Source organism: Gigantopelta aegis, chromosome 6 (assembly GCF_016097555.1).
Source record: "Gigantopelta aegis isolate Gae_Host chromosome 6, Gae_host_genome, whole genome shotgun sequence".
NCBI lineage: Eukaryota > Metazoa > Mollusca > Gastropoda > Neomphalida > Peltospiridae > Gigantopelta > Gigantopelta aegis.
In genome coordinates this window covers 93028166-93050159 of record NC_054704.1, presented here as the reverse complement: position 1 = coordinate 93050159, position 21994 = coordinate 93028166, and the positions used below count along the sequence as shown (strand labels likewise).

The 21994-nt window shown below is 39.3% G+C and overlaps 1 protein-coding gene across 1 annotated transcript in view; it reads left to right on the top strand.

Annotated features, from left to right (window-relative positions):
• Nucleotides 1–2206: 2206 nt before the first annotated feature.
• The window catches only part of LOC121376368 (acetylcholinesterase-like), a 40888-nt gene continuing 21100 nt past the window's right edge, over nucleotides 2207–21994 (top strand). The window contains exons 1-2 of the mRNA XM_041504215.1: nucleotides 2207–2513; nucleotides 14680–14841. Coding sequence (XP_041360149.1) covers nucleotides 2304–2513; nucleotides 14680–14841 — 372 coding nt within the window. The 5' untranslated portion in view covers nucleotides 2207–2303. The remainder of the gene's footprint in view (nucleotides 2514–14679; nucleotides 14842–21994) is intronic.

Below are 21994 nucleotides of genomic sequence, written 5' to 3'. Positions count from 1 at the left end.
ATACTGGGATCCGAACCCAGTACCTACCAGCCTGTAGTCCGATGGCTTAACCACTCTATATTATTGAATTGTTTCACTGAGGAAACAGGTAATTCGTGAATTATTGAATGGCTTTGGAGAACACGACAGCCCCTTGAAACAATTGGCTGTATTTGTTTTAACTGCATCTCCTTCATGGAGCAATTTTGAAGTCAAATTAACCACGTGCGATCGTGAGATAAGTTAAGTACACGAACAAGGAAAAATACTTACTTTTTAAACAAGAGCAGGACCCACGGAATTGAAACACGTCGAGAGTAGCTATCAATAACTCAAAGTGATCTCAACCATTCACATAAATAACCCCGACAACAAACAGCCATCAATTTACGTTTGCGTTTTTTTTTTTCATTTCAAAATTGGGCGCGTGTGCAGAGGAGTGTTTTTGGGGTTGAAATCCATGCCTTCTCAAACAAATGTTCTTTTTTCTCAATGTATTTTCCAGGAGAGCATCACTCGACGCTCCTATAAAGTTCGGTCGTCACAGTCTACATTACACTGCCTGCTATAATTCCTGCATACACACCTGGAATTAGAAAATAGTTTGACTCCTACATTTGTAGACTGTGTCAGCGGTAGGTTATATGCAATTGCTCGAATTGGTCTATAAATAGAAGAAAAAAAAAGACATGTTTTATTTAACGACGCACTCAACACATTTTATTTACGGTTATATGGCGTCAGACATAAGGTTAATGACCACAAAGGGAGAGGAAACCCGCTGTCGCCACTTCATGGACTACTCTTTCCGATTAACAGCAAGGGATCTTTTATATGCACCATCCCACAGACAGGGTAGTACATACCACGGCCTTTATATACCAGTCGTGGTACACTGGCTGGGACGAGAAATAGCCCAATGGGTCCACCGACGGGGATCGATCCCACACCGACCGCGCATCGAGCGAACGCTGTACCACTGGGCTACGTCCCGGCCCTTGTCTATAAATAGAGTCCCCTTAACAGAGACATCGATTTAGACATTAAAATCTGCGGGAAAATATTTATAAATATATAATTATATATATTATAATATTTTCAAACAATGATTCTGTCATTGAGTATATATTGTATTTTAAAGAAGAAATGGACAACTTCAAGTTCTCTATTATTTTTATGTAAAAAAAAAAAAAGGAAGCTTGAATTATGAAGAATGGTGAGTTGTTTTAAAGAGCACTGACAGCCGATATAACGATATAAACTGATAATAATGAAAACATGAATTTGTGGAAGCTCAAGTTTATCAAGCCGGTCGGAACGATCTCTCTCTCTCTCTCTCTCTCTCTCTCTCTCGGGGGGGGGGGGGGGGGGGGGGGGGGGGGGGGGTTACACCCAGTTTTCGAGTAGCCTCAAACACAATTTCCTGGTATCTAAAGAACAACATAGAAATGTTTAAGATATTTCCCGCTATTTTAAAGGTTTTCATTTCATGTCCATTTTAATTTAATTTTCGTACTTATATATCCAATTAAGGTTTAAGCATTATTCACTGGGCACAAATATCGGCTATCTTGACTATCTGTTCAGAAATGTGGTTTAATGCTTACAATGGCTAGTGAAAGAGACGTCCGTAAAGTGACCTCAAACTCCCACATTGAGTCGTTGAAACATTCTGGGGTGCGAACCCAGTATCTAGGAACCTCCATTTGAAAATGGACACTAAGTTTGGTTAATCTACAAACCTGTAACACATCTGGATAAAGTTGAAATGGCGAGAAACGAGAGTCTGTGGCGTTGTAAGGGGGAAATACCCTCTAAAATAGACTAAAATCTTAGCTCAACAACCTTTACTTCTCAGATGTAGGCCCTACGCACGTATTGTAATTGAAATTATATTTCGGGGTATTACAACCACCAAGATGTCATGTTAATATCGATGCCTGGTTCTGGACTCCTTTCTATCCCCAGAAACAAAATGTGGGGAAAAAGCGTCATAACGTGCCTTTAACTAAATTAATTACTCTATGCTTTGAAAACATTGTAATCAAATAGCCCCACTATCTCGTTATCACCGATGTCCTTTCAAACATAAACAATAAAATACCCTCAACCAAAATCCATTAGTCCCAACTGGGTCACAATTCTCGCCTACTATCTGATGGAATTAATCTATCGTTTCATCCTTGCCTCCGAACTGAACGGTCGTCTGCTAAAGGCGGGCGGGCGGTCACCGCACGAGACAGTTCCATCTTCGCGCGGCTAGCAGATGATAATAATGGCAAGTCGCAAGCAGTTGCCAAATTGAAGCCACGTCCGACAGGGAAATGCTTCCACATTCTGTTGTCAGCTGGACTGTCTGTGTGGCACTGACAGGAACCATTGTGACGTGTGATCCCCAGGAATTCACAGTTCGTGAGACGGTGTTCGGAAAGATCAGAGGATACGTGCACAGCGTTCTGGAGAACAACTCGACAGTCGAGCGCTTTCTGGGAATCCCCTACGCGGCTGCCCCGACCGGCCATCTCAGGTTCGAGGTGAGAATTGCCATTGATTGAATGACATTAAAGGAACATTCCTGAGTTTGCTGCATTGTAAGATGTTTCCGACTAATAAACTATTTCTACGATTAAACTTACATATTAAATATATTTTCTTGTTTAGAATATCATTGTCTGTATATTCAATGCGTTTCTGGTAATCTTAATATGTGTAAGAAGCCCGAACTAGATATTGGAAATAAAATGAAATTTAACCTAGTACAAATATTAGAACGATCAGAAACACGTTTAATATACAGCCACTAACATTTTATGCAGAAAAATATATTTGATATGTAATTACAATCGTTAAAAAGTCTCTGTTAGTCTATAACATCTTAAAAAGTGCAGCAAACTCAGGAATGTCCCTTTAAGATGTTGTTGCTTGTCTTGTTTTTGATGATCTACATGGGAAGTAATACCATTGGGACTTTCCCTTTAAGTAAAAATAATTAGCCTTACATCATCAACTGATAACAAAAAAACCCCCCAAAACAACGAAACTTTAAAATATTTTAAAGCAGATTGATCCACATGGAAAGTAATACTTAAGCAAACATAATTAGTCTTAAATCATCTATTGATAACAAAACTAAACTTTAACAAACAAAAAAATATTAGTAGTAATGTTCTACATTGATAACATTCTGAAATCATGATTATACAAGTACCCAGCTACTTGATGGACTGTTGTGATTATCATAGACAGACAAGTAGGGCTTAAAATGCTGACCCGACCAGTCTCGACAATAACATATAATTGGAATTCTTACTACAATAGACGATATATAAGTTGCTTGGAATGCAAATGTAAAAAGTAGAAAGAAATTGTTTTAAATTGTTTAAAGGGACATTCCCGAGTTTGCTGCATTGTAAGATGTTTCCGACTGATAAAATATTTCTACGAATAAACTTAAATATTAAATATATTTTGTTCTTTAGAATATCAATGTCTGTACATTCAATGTGTTTCTGGTTGTCTTAATATTTGTAAGAAGACCAAACTGAATTTTGTCTTCAAATAATTTCGTACGTACGAAAAAAATACATTTTAGGAAATAAAATGAAATTTAACCTAGTACAAATATTAGAACGATCAGAAACACGTTTAATATACAGCCACTAATATTTTATGCAGGGAAATATATTTGATATGTAATTACAATCGTTAAAAAGTCTCTGTTAGTCGATAACATCTTAAAAATTGCAGCAAACTCAGGAATGTCCCTTTAAGATTCTCTTTCGTTTATCCGATTTTCATTCAATTTTGTTATGTGCATTTGTAGAGAAATCTGGGTATATATTTTGTTTCAGTTAGGCAAATGAAAAGTGTAGGTAGACAGATCGCTTTGCATTTGTTGATCATAAAAGTGTATAAGTATAGATTAACAACTTTAACTTCATTATGTCCAATCTTATAATATTTATATTCTTGTAACCATCATCATTTATTACATTATGACATTAAACAGAGAATAATACATGAGTGGCCGTTAGATACCATTTATCTCACGAGTTGTTTTAAAATGTATCTAACGAGCGAAAGAGAGTTTGAAACAACGAGTTGTGAGATAAATGTTATCTAACGGACACCAATGTATTATTCTATTTCTTACATATCCTCAAAAACAAGGTTTTAAACAAAGTTTAACATCTTTTTCGACTAAAAGGTATTTACAGCCGTTATACTTGTAGCTGACGCGCGTCACAGACACTTGAATGTCAACCAATGAAAAACCTACACGATGGAAATTGATTTGACTGTGACGTATAGTTAACCTGACATTCGTGAGTCGGTGACGCGTAAGCCAGCTACTAGTGCAACGGTTGAAAATAACTTTCAGTCGAAAAAGATGTTTTAAAATTTGCTTAAAACCTGGTTTTTGAGGATATGTAAGAAATAGAATAATACATTGGTGTCCGTTAGATACCGTTTATCTCACAACTCGTTGTTTAAAAATGTATCAAACTCGCTTTCGCTCGTTAGACACGGATGTATTATTCTCTATATATTCGTAGATTAATTTTAATAAAAGAATGAAAATATATGCTCTTGATTAATAATAATTGCTACTAACAGTATTAATAAACAATGTTAACATTGGTGTTTTGTTTGTGCATGTATTTCCATGCTTATATTCAATTAAAAGTCCATATTTGTACTCTCCTGGGCACAGGCACGGCAGACGAAAGTACACATTAGGGGGAGGGAGGGAGGGGGCTGACTGAGATCGAGGGCGCAAAGCAAAGTATCTGACAGTTTTGGGGGTATGCTTCCCCGTAACATTTGGAAAAATAGATATTCTGAAATGCAATTTCGTGCATTCTACAAGTAAAATTCATCTCTGCCTTAAGATTTACTACCATTAATATTTTTGATTCAGAATTATTGAGGGGGCTAGAACCCCACCCACCCTCTTCTCCGCCGTGCCTGAGATATATATCAACTATTTGGGTTTTCACTTAGTCCGTTACAGAGGATATTGATCACTGAGAGAAACGTTTGAGAAATGACATAGCATATACGCCATTAACACTCAGTCTGGGTTGAAACCTATAATAATGTGCGGACCCAGTCAATCTAAAATAAAATTACATTTGCACTTAAATCATATTAAAATACAAAGACAACAAGGGTTTAGCAATTTGGGACCACTGCACTGTACTTTAAGCTACATCCAATTATGTGACAATTACACATTTTATTAGGTACTGAACAAATCCTGTTACTCATAATGACAGATGATGCATCAGTTATATCCTGTTACTCATAATGACAGATGATGCATCAGTTATATCCTGTGTCTGTGTGTTTTTATTAGAGCACATTTGCCAAATAGCTAAACTTGTTTTGTGTTTGAGTATTAATCAATACTCCACTGAAAGAAAATACTGTTTTTTTTTAACGATACTTTAGGACTGTTGAGTAATTACGATTGTTGAGTAATTAACATATGACTCATTCTATACATGGCTGGGACACACATACACACACACACAGAAAGAGAGAGAGAGAGAGAGAGAGAGAGAGAGAGAGAGAGAGAGAGAGAGAGAGAGAGAGAGAGAGAGAGAGAGAGAGAGAGAGAGAGAGACAGACAGACAGACAGACAGACAGAGAAAGACATACATAGAGACACAGAGAAAGAGAGAGAAAGAGAGACAGATAGACAGACAGAGACACAGAGAGAGGCAGACAGAGAGAGAGAGAGAGAGAGAGAGAGAGAGAATGATAGAGAGACACACGCAGACAGACAGACAGAGACAGACAGACAGAGACAGACAGACATAGAGACACAGAGAAGAGAGAGAGAGAGAGAGAGAGAGAGAGAGAGAGAGAGAGAGAGAGAGAGAGAGAGAGAGAGAGAGAGAGACAGAGAGACAGAGACAGACAGACAGAGGCAGAGAGAAAGACAGAGAGACAGGGAGAGAGAGGGGTTGGTCCTTGCGTCGCAGGATCAAACCACGTCGCTGGATCCATTCAACTGATTGGATTTTTGTTCGTTCTAACCAATGCACCACAACTGGTGAAAGGCCGTGGTATGTGCTTTCCTGTCTGTGGGAAAGTGCATATAAAAGATCCCTTGCTACTAATGGAAAACAATATTGCGGGTTTCCTCTCTAAGACTGTCAAAGAGAAACCCTCTCCTGCAACGCAAGCTATCCCTTCCCAAAATGCAGGTATATCACGACATTTGATATACCAGTTGTCGGGTACTGGTTGGGATGAGACACCCCCCCCCCCCTCCCTCGAGTTCAAAGAGTCGATCCTGCAACCCACTGTGACGGAACATGCTCTTATCTTTTCGCCTAAGGCGTTGTTAATTGTTTTAGAGGGCCGTGTGCAGCTTGGTTACGTAATACCTCCGCGCGACCGTACCCCCTAATACACACTTAGACCAGGGGTGGAGGCCACGTGGCCAGTAGTTACGTAATAACTCCGGTAGTGCGGTTTACGACCGGGGTATTTCTGGCGAACTAGGCGACAGTAAGTCTGGCCATCTAAGAAGAAATACCGTCCCTGGGAGTTGTGGAACTATCACATGATAGGTGAGGTACCGCGTTGTGCCCCCAGGCGATATTCGCTGTCTCTGAGATTTTTGAATAAATAGATAGGATTTTAAATATATCGGGGAGAAACATTGGAAGGCTGCAGGGGAACGGACGTCGTCCACTGAACGAACTATATAAGTTCAGTCCGGACTTGGTAAATATATATTTCTGCTCTGTTGTATAACCTTGATGTGATTGATGTGACTTTAAATATTTTAATACTGTATTATACCAATATTATTTAGACAGTGTTTCCGGTAATCTGACGAAGTAAATTGTAGGCTTCACTGTTCTAAAATATTAAAGCTAGCCGGTCATCCTAGAGGACCTAGGTACACTGTAGGTTATTGTCTTTATGGTGATATGTACCGGTATTAATTCTGTATTACAAGGTTACTGAATGAGTAGTTAAAGGTTAATTAAAAATTAACCAGTTAGGAATAGAGTTGTAATTCCTTTATTAATTAAGTTTCCCTTGCAGCGTTTCTCAATTATAACACGTGTGGGTGTTGTGTCACGGTGAAGTGATTCGAATATTGTGTAAACTAGACACCTAGAGATGAACTAATTAAGTGTTTAGCTCTGGGTTGTTATTATATTGTTGTTGCTAATTAACTACTGCGGTAAGTACATTTGTCAGCGTTAAAGTTAATACAGATTCCAAAGTGTATTGTGTTTTGTTGTGTTTTCTAGTGAACTAAACGTGCTATATCTTATACATATTTATATAAGATCTTATCTCTTACCTAGAGCCGAGCCACTCGGGTATTGGACTGCCCGATACAAAGGGATCTAATAGATATACAGTTAGGAGAGATATTTGGATAATCGTATTTTATTCAGTTACGGGTATTATAGGATCCCCGTGACAGGAGTAAAAATTGGGTTGTTCGTCCTGGATCTGAAACGGGACATGCATATTTAAAAAGTATTGTTTGTAAATGGGGGCTTTATAAATTATTTTTACAAATTAACTAGAAGTAGCAACGTTGTTCACTAGAAAAAATAAAATAATAAGTGTGTCATACGTAAACATGGATAAGAATTTGCTGGATAGGCCTACGCTCAGTGTAGTGGAGATTAAGCGAGCGCGTAAGGCCGAATTAGTTGAAATCGCGAGTGAGCGAGAAATTGATTTAACATCAGCTAAAACATTAGGAGATATAAGGACAATTATTATCCAGGAAGTTTTTGGTGATAGTCCTGTTATGGAAGAAAGTGAGACTGTTCCAGAGATAGAAATAAATGAGTTGAGTATGGAACAACAGTTAGCTTTTAAAAAGCTTGAGTACGAAAGAGAAGAACGTGCATTAGATAGATAGAGAGAGAGAGAGAGAGAGAGAGAGAGAGAGAGAGAGAGAGAGAGAGAGAGAGAGAGAGAGAGAGAGAGAGAGAGAGAGAGAGAGGGAGAGAGAGAGAGGGAGAGAGAAAAATATAGAGAGAGAGAAAGGGAAGAGAGGGATAGAGAAAAAGAAGATAGAGATAGAGAAGAGAGGAAGAGAGAGAGAGAGAGAGAGAGAGAGAGAGAGAGAGAGAGAGAGAGAGAGAGAGAGAGAGAGAGAGAGAGAGAGAGAGAGAGAGAGAGAGAGAGAAAGAAGATAGAGAGAGAGAGAAGAGAGAGATAGGGATAGAGAATTCCAGTTAGCAAAATTAAAAGTGGAACATGAGTTAAAGTTGAATACTGAAGAAGTTAGACGGGAGGCAGGAAATGGGTTTAACATGTCGGAGGCTTATAGATCAGTGCCTGTATTTGACGACCAGGAGGTAGATATGTTCTTCCAACTTTTTGAACGGGCCGCTAAGCAGCTAAGTTGGCCGCATTCTAAGTGGACATTGTTAGCCGTGTCTAAGTTTAAGGGGAAGGCTAGCGTAGCTTATAATTCAATGAGTGATGAGCGAGCAAGTCAGTACGACCTAGTTAAGTCTGCAGTGTTGAGGGCTTATGGGTTACGACCTGAGGATTATCGTTTACGGTATAGCGAGTTGAGAAAAACGCAGGGTCAGTCTTATAGTGAGTTTGTGGCTAAGAAAGCAGGGATGTTTGATAAATGGGTGGTTTCTCATCAGGTAGGGTCATATACCAAGTTACGGGAATTGTTGATCTTACAGGACATTAAAAATGGATTACCAGTTAGCTTACGTATTCATTTAGAGGATCGTGATATCAAAAAAATAGAGGAGGCAGGCATAGCGGCAGATGATTACGTGTTAATACACAAAGCTCAGGCAGGACAGGGTAGCTCTATACAACAGGGTGATAAGAAGAAATTTCAGCCAGGTTTTTCCCGGGAAAGTAACTATCGGGGAGAGTCATCTAGTTGGTCAGCTAGTCAGGCAAGGAATGCACCTGGTGGGCAAAGTAAGGATAAACCTGCATTATCAGCCAATTCACGAACTTTCCGTCCACATTGCAGTTACTGTAAAAAGGATAACCATCTTGACGGGGACTGTTTTAAAAGGAAACGCGATAATGCGCAAGTGGTCGGTTTAGTGAGGTCAGCTACGTTAGCGAGAGAGTTAATGGTTAGTCCCATGGCAGAGAAAGTAAACCCGTATGTGTCCACTGGTATGGTTTGTGATGTGAAACAAGAGTTGAGTCCTAAGGCAATATCAATCTATCGGGATACAGAGTGTAGCCAGTCTCTTATAACGTCAGATTGTTTAGCTGGTATTGAAAATTCAGATACAGACTTGGTTACATAACGTTTTCTTGTGTTCGAAGTTTGTGACGGGACCAGTCGTTATGGGTGTTGTGAAGGACTTGCCTTTTGAAAACATAGGAGTTTTGTTGGGTAACGATTTGTCTAGTCAGTGTTGCCAGCCGCAAGGTGACCAGTTGTTAATTGAAGACAGCCCTTTACCCATAGAAGAGTGTGAGGTTGATGAGATTAGTTATCCTGCGTGTGTAATGACTAGGGCTATGGCCGGAAGGGTAGCACGAGACAATTGTGATTTGTCTGATACGTGTGTGAGCCATGAAATTGGAGTGGATGAGGTTATCGGTAAAATGGTAGATAAGTCAACTGAGGAACTAAATGTGGTGGAACCTGTTGACCTCCCGCAGAGGGGAAATGAACCATTTGTGTTTGATAGAGGGGACTTACCTTGTAATAGACAAGAGTTAATCCTAGAGCAGGGGGCTGATCCAAATTTGTTGGCAGCTCGCACTACATTGTTAACTGAGGGTGAGATGGAGGATCAGATGTCAGGTTATTATATGGACAAGGGAGTATTAATGAATAAGAGTGTGGAGAAGGTTGTGCCTGATAGTGAGGAATGTGTGACAAGATGTAGAATTGTGGTGCCCTCTAAGTACCGTCCGTCACTGTTATTGTTAGCACATGAGGACGTGTTTGCTGGCCACTTAGGGCGGAATAAGACTCATAGTAAACTTGCCTCAGAGTTTTATTGAAAGGGAATGTTTGCAGATGTCAGTAAGCATTGTATGTCATGTCATGTGTGTCAGATTGTGGGGAAACCAAATCAGCTAATTCCTCCCTATCCCCTGCAGAAGGTTCCCATAGTTGGGGAAGCCTTTTCAAAAGTATTGATAGATGTCGTGGGGCCATTACCGAAAACGCGTTCAGGCAACCAATTCTTATTAACAATTATGTGCTTAACTACGCGTTTTCCCAGAGGCGATTCCCTTAAGGAAGATTACTGCATCTGTTTTAGCTAGTGCACTGCTTAAATACTTCACGTATACGGGTTTACCAGGTGAAATTCAAAGCGACCAGGGTACAAACTTCATGAGCAAGTTGATCCAGCAAGTACTGTCTATTTTAGATATACGACAGATTCGTTCTGCTGCATTCCACCCTGAGAGCCAGGGCGCAATAGAACGTTTCCACAAGAGCATGAAAAGTATGTTCCGCTGCCATTGTTTCGACAATGGTACTGACTGGGACCAGTTAATCCCTTTTGTGTTGTTCGCAGCACGGGATGCAAAGCAAGAATCTTTAGGATTCACCCCATTTGAGTTGGTCTATGGGCATTCAGCCCGAGGCCCTCTCAAATTGGTAAAAGATATTTGGTTAGACAAGGATAATGCCGAAAACCTGCTGATTTATGTAGGAAGAGTTAGAGATAGGTTGTGGCAGGCGACCGAACTAGCTAGGAAACATCTGAGCTATGCCCAGAGCAAAATAAAATCAGTGTTTGATAGGAAGGCTAAGAGTCGGGAATTTAAACCAGGGGATAAGGTGCTGCGGTATCTTCCCATTAAACGGGGTTCATTGCAGAACAGGTATTTCGGTCCCTATGTTGTGCACAAACGGGTTAATGAGACAGGGTATGTGATAAACACTCCTTATAGGGTTAGGTATTGTCACATCAATTTGCTAAAAGGTTATTTTGACAGACTGCCGATAGTTCCAGTGTTACCTGTCCAGACTGAGAGTCACTCAATTTCCTGTGATGACGTCAAGACTGCAGAGATCAAATTAACCAACAGCCAGATTCTAGCAGACTTGAGTTCTTATCTACAGCACCTTGACAGCCCCCAGCGAGCAAAGCTGACTACGTTGATACAAAACAATGTTTCCATTTGTCAGGACTTTCCAACGGTTACCAATACCTTAATCCAGGATGTGCGCTTGGAACCCAACGCTACACCGATTCGACAGCATGCCTATCGGATAAACCCTGTAAAACGTGCGGCACTGAAAAAGGAGATAGATTACATGTTGAAACACGACATTCTGGAACCATCAAACAGTCAGTGGGCATCACCTGTTATAGTAATTCAAAAGGGAGATAACAGTTTTCGGGTGTGTGCTGACCTACGCCGTGTGAATCAACTCATCAAGGCAGATGCCTACCCTCTACCCCGCCTTGACGATTGCATCGACCGAGTTGGACACGCTCAATACATCACCAAATTGGACCTATTGAAGGGATTTTATGCCATTCCGTTAACGGAGAAAGCTAAGGACATTCTGGCGATAATCACACCTGACGGCCTCTTCAAATTTCGAATGATGCCGTTTGGTTTGAAGACTGCCCCTGCTGCCTTTCAAAGGATGATGAACCAGGTGTTATCAGACTTAGAAAACGTCAGTGTGTATCTGGACGATGTGGTGTTAGCCACCGACACTTGGGATGAACATTTAACCGGTTTACAACAAATATTCAGTCGCCTACAGAAAGCTAACGTGACTGTGAACCTGGGTAAATGTGAATTCGTGAAAGCTTCAGTGACCTACTTAGGTCATACTGTCGGACATGGTTGCGTTGCGATTTTTTTTTCCATTAGTAGCACGGCATCTTTTATATGCACTTTCCCACAGACAGGAAAACACATACCACGGCATTAGACCAGTTGTGTTGCACTGGTTGGAACGATAAATAACCCAATCAGTGGAATGGATCCACCGAGGTGGATCGATCATGCGACGCAAGCACCTACAGCGAGCACTCAATCGACTGAGCTATATCCTGCCTCTTGTAGAAAAGAGATGAATGTTTCAGGAAACATTATAGTCAAGACTTTGATCCTACTTCATGGCGGGATGTAGCCCAGTGGTACAGCGCTCGCTTGATGCGCGGTCGGTCTGGGATCGATCCCTGTTGGTGGGTCCATTGGGCTATTTCTCGTTCCAGCCAGTGCACCACGACTGGTGTATCAAAGGCTGTGGTATGTGCTATCCTTCCTGTGGGATGATGCATATAAAAGATCCCTTGCTACTAATGGAAAAATGTAGCTGGTTTCGTCTCTAAGACTATATGTAGTGGTCATGATAGTAATGGTGGTGCTATAAGACATTTGCTGAACATACCAAATATGAAAGACACTGATGAGAAGATTAGAAACTAAAAACATTTAGAGACATTTTAAGCATGTCTCAAATGACTCATCTTGGCTCTGTGAAACAATAGACAAAAGAAACTGGAATTGATCATTACCTATATTGTAAATGCCTTGACCTCTCTCTCTCTCTCTCTCTCTCTCTCTCTCTCTCTCTCTCTCTCTCTCTCTCTCTCTCTCTCTCTCTCTCTCTCTCCATTTTCCCATTAGACTTAAAGGGACATTCCTGAGTTTTCTGCATTGTAAGATGTTTCCGACTAATAAAATATTTCTACGATTAAACTTACATATTAAATATATTTTCTTGTTTAGAATATCAGTGTTTGTTTATTCAATGTGTTTCTGGTTGTCTTAATATTTGTAAAAAGCCCAAACTGGATTTCCTCTTTAAATAATTTCGTACGTACGAAAAAAAACACATGTTAGGAAATAAAATTAAATTTAACCTAGTACAAATATTAGAACGATCAGAAACACGTTTGATATACAGCCACTAATATTTTATGCAGAAAATTATATTTGATATGTAATTACAATCGTTAAAAAGTCTCTGTTAGTCGATAACATCTTAAAATGTGCAGCAAACTGAGGAATGTCCCTTTAAGGAATGTTTTATATGCACCATCAATCCTGCGTCGCAAGCACTCATCCGACTAAGCTAAATCCCGCCCCTCGTTCAGAGTAAATGATGCGTAGATAATGATTGTGAGATTGAGCCGAGAAAAAACCACCCATACCGGATAACCCATATCGAACATTATTAATGAACAAAACATGGTTAATTTAGAAAAACATGTTATCAGTTTAACCTTGTTTGACCCTATGTATATCAGTTTATTAGGTACTGTTTACAGGTCATGCACAAACTGCACGTGCAATGAAACACGCGATACCGTCACACCGTAACGTCATTATCAATTTCACGCCTCACTAAAACATTTCCGATAACAACGTAGTTTGTGCACATACACTTGAACAGTATTATGTTTAATAAGTTAACAAGCTTTTTGAGAGTACTGTTAAAGCAATACATGTTCCCTACAGGGCCCAATAAATTTTTGTATCTCCTAAATTCAAGAGCCATAACTCTGTAAAAAAATTGGTAAATTGCAATGAAAGTTAAATTTGAGCTGTGACAGTACATGATAAAGCTATATACAACATTTCATCTCAGTGTCTTCAGGTATTGCAAACAAACAAAACACAAATTTTCATATCTCCAAAGTTCCAGGGCCACAACTCTGTGAAAAATGGATAAATTGCCATGAAAGTCAAACTTGATCACTCAAAACATTTCAGCTGAATCTATCGAGGAATTGTGAAAAAAAACCATCCGGAATATTATATGTTGAACAGACGGACAGACATACAGACAGAAGGACGGAGATGAAAATATAGTCTCCCCCGGTTGGACTGGTGGAGGTGGACAGACATACAGACAGAAGGACGGAGATGAAAATATAGTCTCCCCCGGTTGGACTGGTGGAGGTGGACAGACATACAGACAGAAGGACGGAGATGAAAATATAGTCTCCCCCGGTTGGACTGGTGGAGGTGGACAGACATACAGACAGAAGGACGGAGATGAAAATATAGTCTCCCCCGGTTGGACTGGTGGAGGTGGACAGACATACAGACAGAAGGACGGAGATGAAAATATAGTCTCCCCCGGTTGGACTGGTGGAGGTGGACAGACATACAGACAGAAGGACGGAGATGAAAATATAGTCTCCCCGGTTGGACTGGTGGAGGTGGACAGACATACAGACAGAAGGACGGAGATGAAAATATAGTCTCCCCCGGTTGGACTGGTGGAGGTGGACAGACATACAGACAGAAGGACGGAGATGAAAATATAGTCTCCCCCGGTTGGACTGGTGGAGGTGGACAGACATACAGACAGAAGGACGGAGATGAAAATATAGTCTCCCCCGGTTGGACTGGTGGAGGTGGACAGACATACAGACAGAAGGACGGAGATGAAAATATAGTCTCCCCCGGTTGGACTGGTGGAGGTAGACGGTAGCGGAGTAATAGTTAAACGCGTATTATCCATTAATTCATTTACCTGCTGGGTGGTGTCCGTTCGTTCATCCATCCAAAACCACACAAAACCCAAACATTAATTAATTCATTTATTCATTCATTCATTCATTCATTCATTCATTCATACATTCATTTATACATACATTCACTGATTGATTCATCCTTCCATCCATCTATTCAACCAACCATCTATCTATCCAACCAACCATCCATCCATCCATCCATCCATCATGCATTGATTGATTGATTGATTAATTTCAGAACCCCCGTGACCCGTCGCCATGGATGGGCGTTCTGAACACGACGGTGCTGCCCCCTGCGTGTCCACAGTCCGGCGCCCAGTGGTCGTACATCCGCATGCACGTGCCGGGTTTCGACCACAACGACGAGGACTGCCTCTACATGAACATCTACGTACCTAAGGTGGGTCTGATAACTGTCTTAGCCTCAGTCGCACTGTCGCAGGATCGAACCCCCTCGGTGGACCCATTCTCTGATTTTGTTTTCTCGTCACACCCAGTACATCAAAAGTTAAAAGTTTCTTTTGTTTAATGACTCCACTATATAGCACATTGATTTATTAATCATGGGCTGTTTAGTGGGGCGGCTAACAAATAAAAAATTGTGCACTTTTGGTTAAAAGCATGAAACTTGGTACACATGCACTTTGACCCATTACAAGCATTTTCAGATATGGACCCAAGTCAGCAGTGCCCCCTGGTGGTCAGGGAGGATCTACAAATGCCCCCAGTTTTGGTTAAAAGCATGAAACTTTGCACACATATAATTTGACCCATTACAAGCATTTTCAGATATGGACCCAAGTCAACAATGCGCCATGGTGGCCAGGGAGGATCTACAAATGTCCCCACCCCTTTCCATGTAGGGAATTCTTAATAAGTTACCATTATCCACATTGAAATGCATAGTTCTCACCCAATGTTAATGCAATATCAATTTTAAATGTAATTGTGAATAGATAAGATGAAGGAAGGAAATGTTTTATTTATCGCCACTTAATGGGCTACTCTTTTCGATTAGCAGCAAGCGATCTTTTATATGCACCATCCCGCAGACAGGATAGCACATACCACGGCCTTTAATATACCAGTCGTGGTGCACTAGCTGAAGCGAGAAATAGCCCAATGGGTCCACCGGCGAACGCTTTACCACTGGGCTACGTCCCGCCACTAGATGAGATGAATGAAGGTTCAGATTGTGGATGGGGGTTGCAATATTTTGAGCAATATTTTGGTGTGGATCGATTTGTATTTCTGTGTCATGGAGTAGTAATATGTAACATGCACACCAAATATAGATCATGCGACTTGACCCATGCTGTAGATACCATGACGCATTACAATCAACAGTACCCACTGGTGACTGTGGGAGGATAACAAAAATCATGCGACTTGACCCATACTGTAGATACCATGACGCATTACAATCAACAGTACCCACTGGTGACTGTGGGAGGATAACAAAAATCATGCGACTTGACCCATACTGTAGATACCATGACGCATTACAATCAACAGTACCCACTGGTGACTGTGGGAGGATAACAAAAATCATGCGACTTGACCCATACTGTAGATACCATGACGCATTACAATCAACAGTACCCACTGGTGACTGTGGGAGGATAACAAAAATCATGCGACTTGACCCATACTGTAGATACCATGACGCATTACAATCAACAGTACCCACTGGTGACTGGGGGAGGATAACAAAAATCATGCGACTTGACCCATACTGTAGATACCATGACGCATTACAATCAACAGTACCCACTGGTGACTGTGGGAGGATAACCAAAATCATGCGACTTGACCCATACTGTAGATACCATGACGCATTACAATCAACAGTACCCACTGGTGACTGGGGGAGGATAACCAAAATCATGCGACTTGACCCATACTGTAGATACCATGACGCATTACAATCAACAGTACCCACTGGTGACTGTGGGAGGATAACCAAAATCATGCGACTTGACCCATACTGTAGATACCATGATGCATTACAATCAACAGTACCCACTGGTGACTGGGGGAGGATAACAAAAATCATGCGACTTGACCCATGCTGTAGATACCATGACGCATTACAATCAACAGTACCCACTGGTGACTGGGGGAGGATAACAAAAATGACCCCTCCCCCCATGGAGGACGTTCTTGTTACTAAATATAATAGCTTACATATAGGCCTATTACTTGTTCAAATCTTTTTCAGTGAGTATTAATAATATTAATGCTACATCAAATCTATATAACTGTGGATGCAAGAGCAGATTTTAGGGTAGGGGACATTAGTTGTGTGGAGACTGTGTTAATTATTATTTATTTTTTTGCATCAAAAATAAGTTATCCCAACATGGATCCTTTTATCCGTTTCTGAGGATAATTAAGGATAATAAGCAGGCAGCTTAGGTCCAGATGTGATAATAATGTGGACATTTTGGACAAAGGCACCATACTATTTTTTAAACCTGTTACCCATTGATGTATTTTTCCATTTTTAATAGGCACCACCTTTCAAGGTACATCAAAGTGGCCATATTACAGAGCAAAGACCTATGTTAGTACCAATATAGGTGCACCTTTTTTAGAGGCAAGGAATGTAGCAATTACATCATTCAAAATATCACTAGATGAATATTTATAAAATTGACAGGATATGGAGACAAGATATTAAGGGAAAAAGCTGAAACATTTATTGAGTCTTACAAGCTTTTTGCTTTGTTATCATTATGTTCTAGTTACTGCAAAGTTTCCTTGGAATATAGGATAGTGTAGTCACAGCGTAGATTAACCTAAATTAAGAATTGTAATATGTAGTGGGATAATATCATACGAGATGCTTTGCTGATTTCATTTACCACTGCTCGTGAATGCAGTTTCTATGGAACAATTTACTTTTCACAGAACAAATGGGTCAAGGTATATGTGTGTCAAGTTTCATGATTTTAACCAAAAGTGCAGACGTTTTTGTTAGCCTCTCCACTAAAAGGAGTTGGGGCATTAATTGTAGATCCTCCCTGGCCTCCACGGGCCATATCTAAGATTGTTAGTAATGGGTCAAGGAATCTATGTACCAAGTTTCATAATTTTAACCAAAAGTGTACAATTCAGTCAAATAGTGAGTGTTAGCATCTAGATTAGATGTTTAATGATACCCCAGCACAAACCAGTAGTTGGATGTCAAACATTCCGACATATAGTCTTAGAGAGGAAACCCGCTACATTTTTCAGTTAGTAGCAAGGGATCTTCTATATACACCATACCACAGACAGAATAGCACATACCACGGTTTTTGATACACCAGTCGTGGTGCACTGGCTGGAACGAGAAATAAGCAATACATCACGACTGGTATATCAAAGGTATGTGGTATGTGCTGCCCTGTATGTATGAAAGTGCGTATAAAAGATCCCTCGCTACTAATGAAAACAGTATATTAGCGGGTTTCCTCTGAAGAGTACGTGTTAGAATTACCAATTGTTTGACATGATGATTAATACATCAGTGTGCCCTAGTGAGGTCATTAAACAAAACTAACTTAACTTTCATCCATATTGTTGTAGTTATGCGGACATGTTACACTATAGAGAATATTATGTAAGTGGACGTTAGATACCTCTAATATTCCAACAGGCTGCTTTAAACTGTATCTAACGCACTGCAGGGAGTTGCATTTAAGAATTGTCTGGTTTTTCTTTTACGTTCATCGGGGTATGAACAAAACAAACAAAAATCATCCGCAAAGTGTATAAATCGGCGAAGCCGTTCTCACATAACTTTGCGTATCATTTTTATTGTTCATACCCAGATGAACGTAAAAGAAATAACAGACAATACTTATAATTACATTTGAATCAAATTTGCTAATAATAACACTAAAAGTTCATAATTTATTTTGAATTATTTTGGGTCCATAAACAATAACACTCAATAAGACAACTTGGCCATATAAAATGACGTCATCAGATATGACGTTCCCTGATGACGTAACTATTACATTCATCAAGAAAAGAACAAACTCCCATTGCTACATCTGGACCAATGGGATGACGTTATATTGTAACGAATCTAAAGGAAATTTAATTATACGTTCTTAAACAACGAGTTGCACGATAAATGGTATCTAAATAAGGTGTATTTAAACTTCTTTTCCAACTAAAACTTATTTAAGGCGTTTGCGCTTGAATTTTTTTTTTTTATGTGTCACAGACCAATCAGTTTTAGTATTAATCAAATTAAAATTAGCTCCACTGGTTAATTACATTACAGGTGGATCTAACAGCACCCCGTTGAAGTTCATGTCCTATTGACCTTTCATTCGACCAGTCAAAACCTTACTTGCAAAATCATGTCAGTGATTTGAAAAGAATTTGAAAACATTCGGGATTAAGCCTATGCCGAGGGTATACGAAATGATTCGGGTGAATTACGAAGTATGCCGGAAACTAATTTCAATATAAAATTTTATATAAAATTGGTTTAAAAAAATAATAAACCACGTGATGGTATAGCCATAAAATCTGTTTATACTAATATACAATCCAGAGTTTATTACTGCACTTTCAAGTTCGCCTATTGCATAAATAGTCTCGCCCGATATTTTTAGAATTTGTATGCTCCCGAATAACGCTATAAAAGGCGAAGTGTAATTGATCGATATTTAAATTGTTATTTATAGATGAAATGTCACCTGGACATGGGAGTCCACGCAATGCTGTTAGATCTACTGGTAGACCAGTAGAGCTAATTTTAATCAGATTGTTTCAGTATTAACTTATACGTCACATTATTTTTTATTTCAATGGATGTATCATTTGTATGGCTGTGACGACCGGGTTGCTCTCATCTAGGAGCAGACAATAGTGTGTCTTTAAGTCAGTAATATCATAAATAGAGCACGAGATTCTCACTAAAGGAAGTATAAAATGAATTTCTTACACACTCACTGTAGATGATACTGTGTGAGTTTTTCGTTTTATATCAAGTATCGAAATAATCACGTATTATTTTATGCTATTTAGAAATCTCCCGTCATGGTGTAAACAGGTGTCGTTTCCAAGTTCTTTGATATTAATTATCGCGTTGTTTAAGCTACAATGCTTCTGGCTCCAGTGTTATCGATATTATTATCGACCTGGTGTTCAAGAGCCTCGATAAGCGATGATGTTAATACAGGAAAACGTGTCAGCACTAAGTATCGTCTGCTGGGTATTCAGCTGCTATTATCTACACTCTTCATATCCATATTTATAGATTATTAAAGCTGCAATCTCGATTACCTAACATTTGCTGACATTGGCAATGACAGCGAATGAATGCTTAACGGCACTGCGAAACGCAAAACACATCGACTGTTGGGCATCAACCAAAAGTAAATGACAGTGAACACAAATTTTGATCAATGATCAGTAAAACACTGTCGCATTTATAAAACACATAATGACAGAGGTTTACTTCAAAAAGACATCCTTATGCCAGAAAAAACAGACATCAAACTTCTACCGTCAACAGACGACGCCTGTCGTCAGCACATCATTCGAGTTACCTTGCAAACATACATCTGGGTAAAAGCCATGCAGCCCAAACCTACAATCCCAGATCCCTTTAAATTTGGATCGATATCGGTATCATCTGGAGTCCGACCACTGGTGGTGTTGCAAAGTCCGATGCCTTCCAATCTGATGAGCAATTTGTTCTGTAACTGTAAACGCCAATGCATAAGAAACTGTTCATGTGAGAAGACAAATATTCCATGTGACATTATTTGTTGTTGTAAATGTGAGCTGCATACATGTACACGGGCACAAAAAAACAAAACAATCTATGAAGATGATAATTCTTTTGAATAAGTGTGGTTTGAGACAGGATCATCTATAAATTGCTGTGGCATTTGTTTATTACCGAGTTACAGTTTTTCATGCAGTGATATGTTTATGTGATTGATTCTGGTTGTTTTTAATGAATACATTATTAGTGTGTGTGTGTGTGTGTGTATACTGGGATTTTTGTTTAGCTTTTTTGTTTGTCACTTTTTAAATATTATTTTCAGCTTTAAAAGTGATAGTATACGGCAATACAGTTATTTGCCTTTTTGATGTTTATTTGGTATTGAAAATAAATTGAAAACAAACCCATATTTTAAATAAATCATCTACAGCAAACAGTTTAAGACTATTTGTGATGAAATCGGTTCAGAATTAGTGATGTTAGCAACATTACATTAATTCTTTAATCTGACAATGCCAACCTAGATTTTGACCAGGAAATCCTAAAAGCTATGTAATAGTAAAACAATGTCATTATTGTATGAGGAACAATAATTATTTTTCTAATGTAAATTTTTATTTAATATTGACAAAGAAAATATGAAGAAAAATGCATAGGTTTCTGGTGTTGTCTATTATTAATTTATATAAAATAAATTTCCATCATGTTCTTCATCTTTTATTATTTGGGGAATATGTTAAAAATAATCGTTTAAGGCTATTTTTATTACAATTAGTAGTGGCGTGAGACAAAAAAGTATAATATTTATAGAATTTGATCATTTTAGCAGCCATCTTGGATTTGACCGGAAATGAAAACCTTCGTAGGGTTAAATTTTAGTGCAGCGTCCTGATTTCCAAAGGGCAATGGTATACGCATCATAAAATACCCAGAAATTAAGGGGGCCAAATGATGTAGGTTAAAGGTTTTTTGTTTACCTCCTACAGAATCTGGAGCTCAGACTATAACCCATTATCAATAGCAAATGTCCTTGGCGGATGTTTAGGCAGCTAAAGGGTGTGCCTAGAACAGCGTGCGCGAACCTATGTTAGACATAAACACAAAATAAGTAAAAACAAAATACATAGCAGCAGCAGCAGCAACAGCAGCAACAACAGCAACAGTAACATCAACAACAGCAACAACAGCAACAGCGGCAGCAACAGCAGCAACAGCAGCAGAACCAGCAACAGCAACAATGGCATTCAATAACAGCTGAACGAATCGTAACAGTACATTTGTTCAGAAACCTTTTTAAGCACATTATTTAACTATTTAAGATAAACAATCTTAGTTACAGTCCGACGCAGTTCTTCGACATCGTTTTGGATAATAATCACTATCTACGTCACACGAAAAACTCAGTTGTGAACTCTCCATTTTAATACCGAGAAGCGGAAATCTAGGTTCCCCTAAAAACGGATAGTATAGGGATCAGGGGCCTTATTCACAAAAGTCTCTTAGGCTCAGCTAGACAACAAAGCATCCTCTTTGCAAGTCTTTTAGTATTGCACTGCGAGATCGCAAAGTTGCGAGACTTTTGTGAATTAGGCCCCAGGGGTCCATTTCACTAAACATCGTAAGTTTACGTCTGCTACTAGCAGTTATACCGGTCGTGATTTTACACGTATTTGGCGTCTATTTCACGTACAAAATTACAACATTACGGAAGATGAAGCACAAAGACAAAAGAAAATGAAATATGTATATTGCTAACTATATTTATTGTACTATAATAGTAAGAAGAATTGTGGTTTAGTCGTAGATTTACGATTAC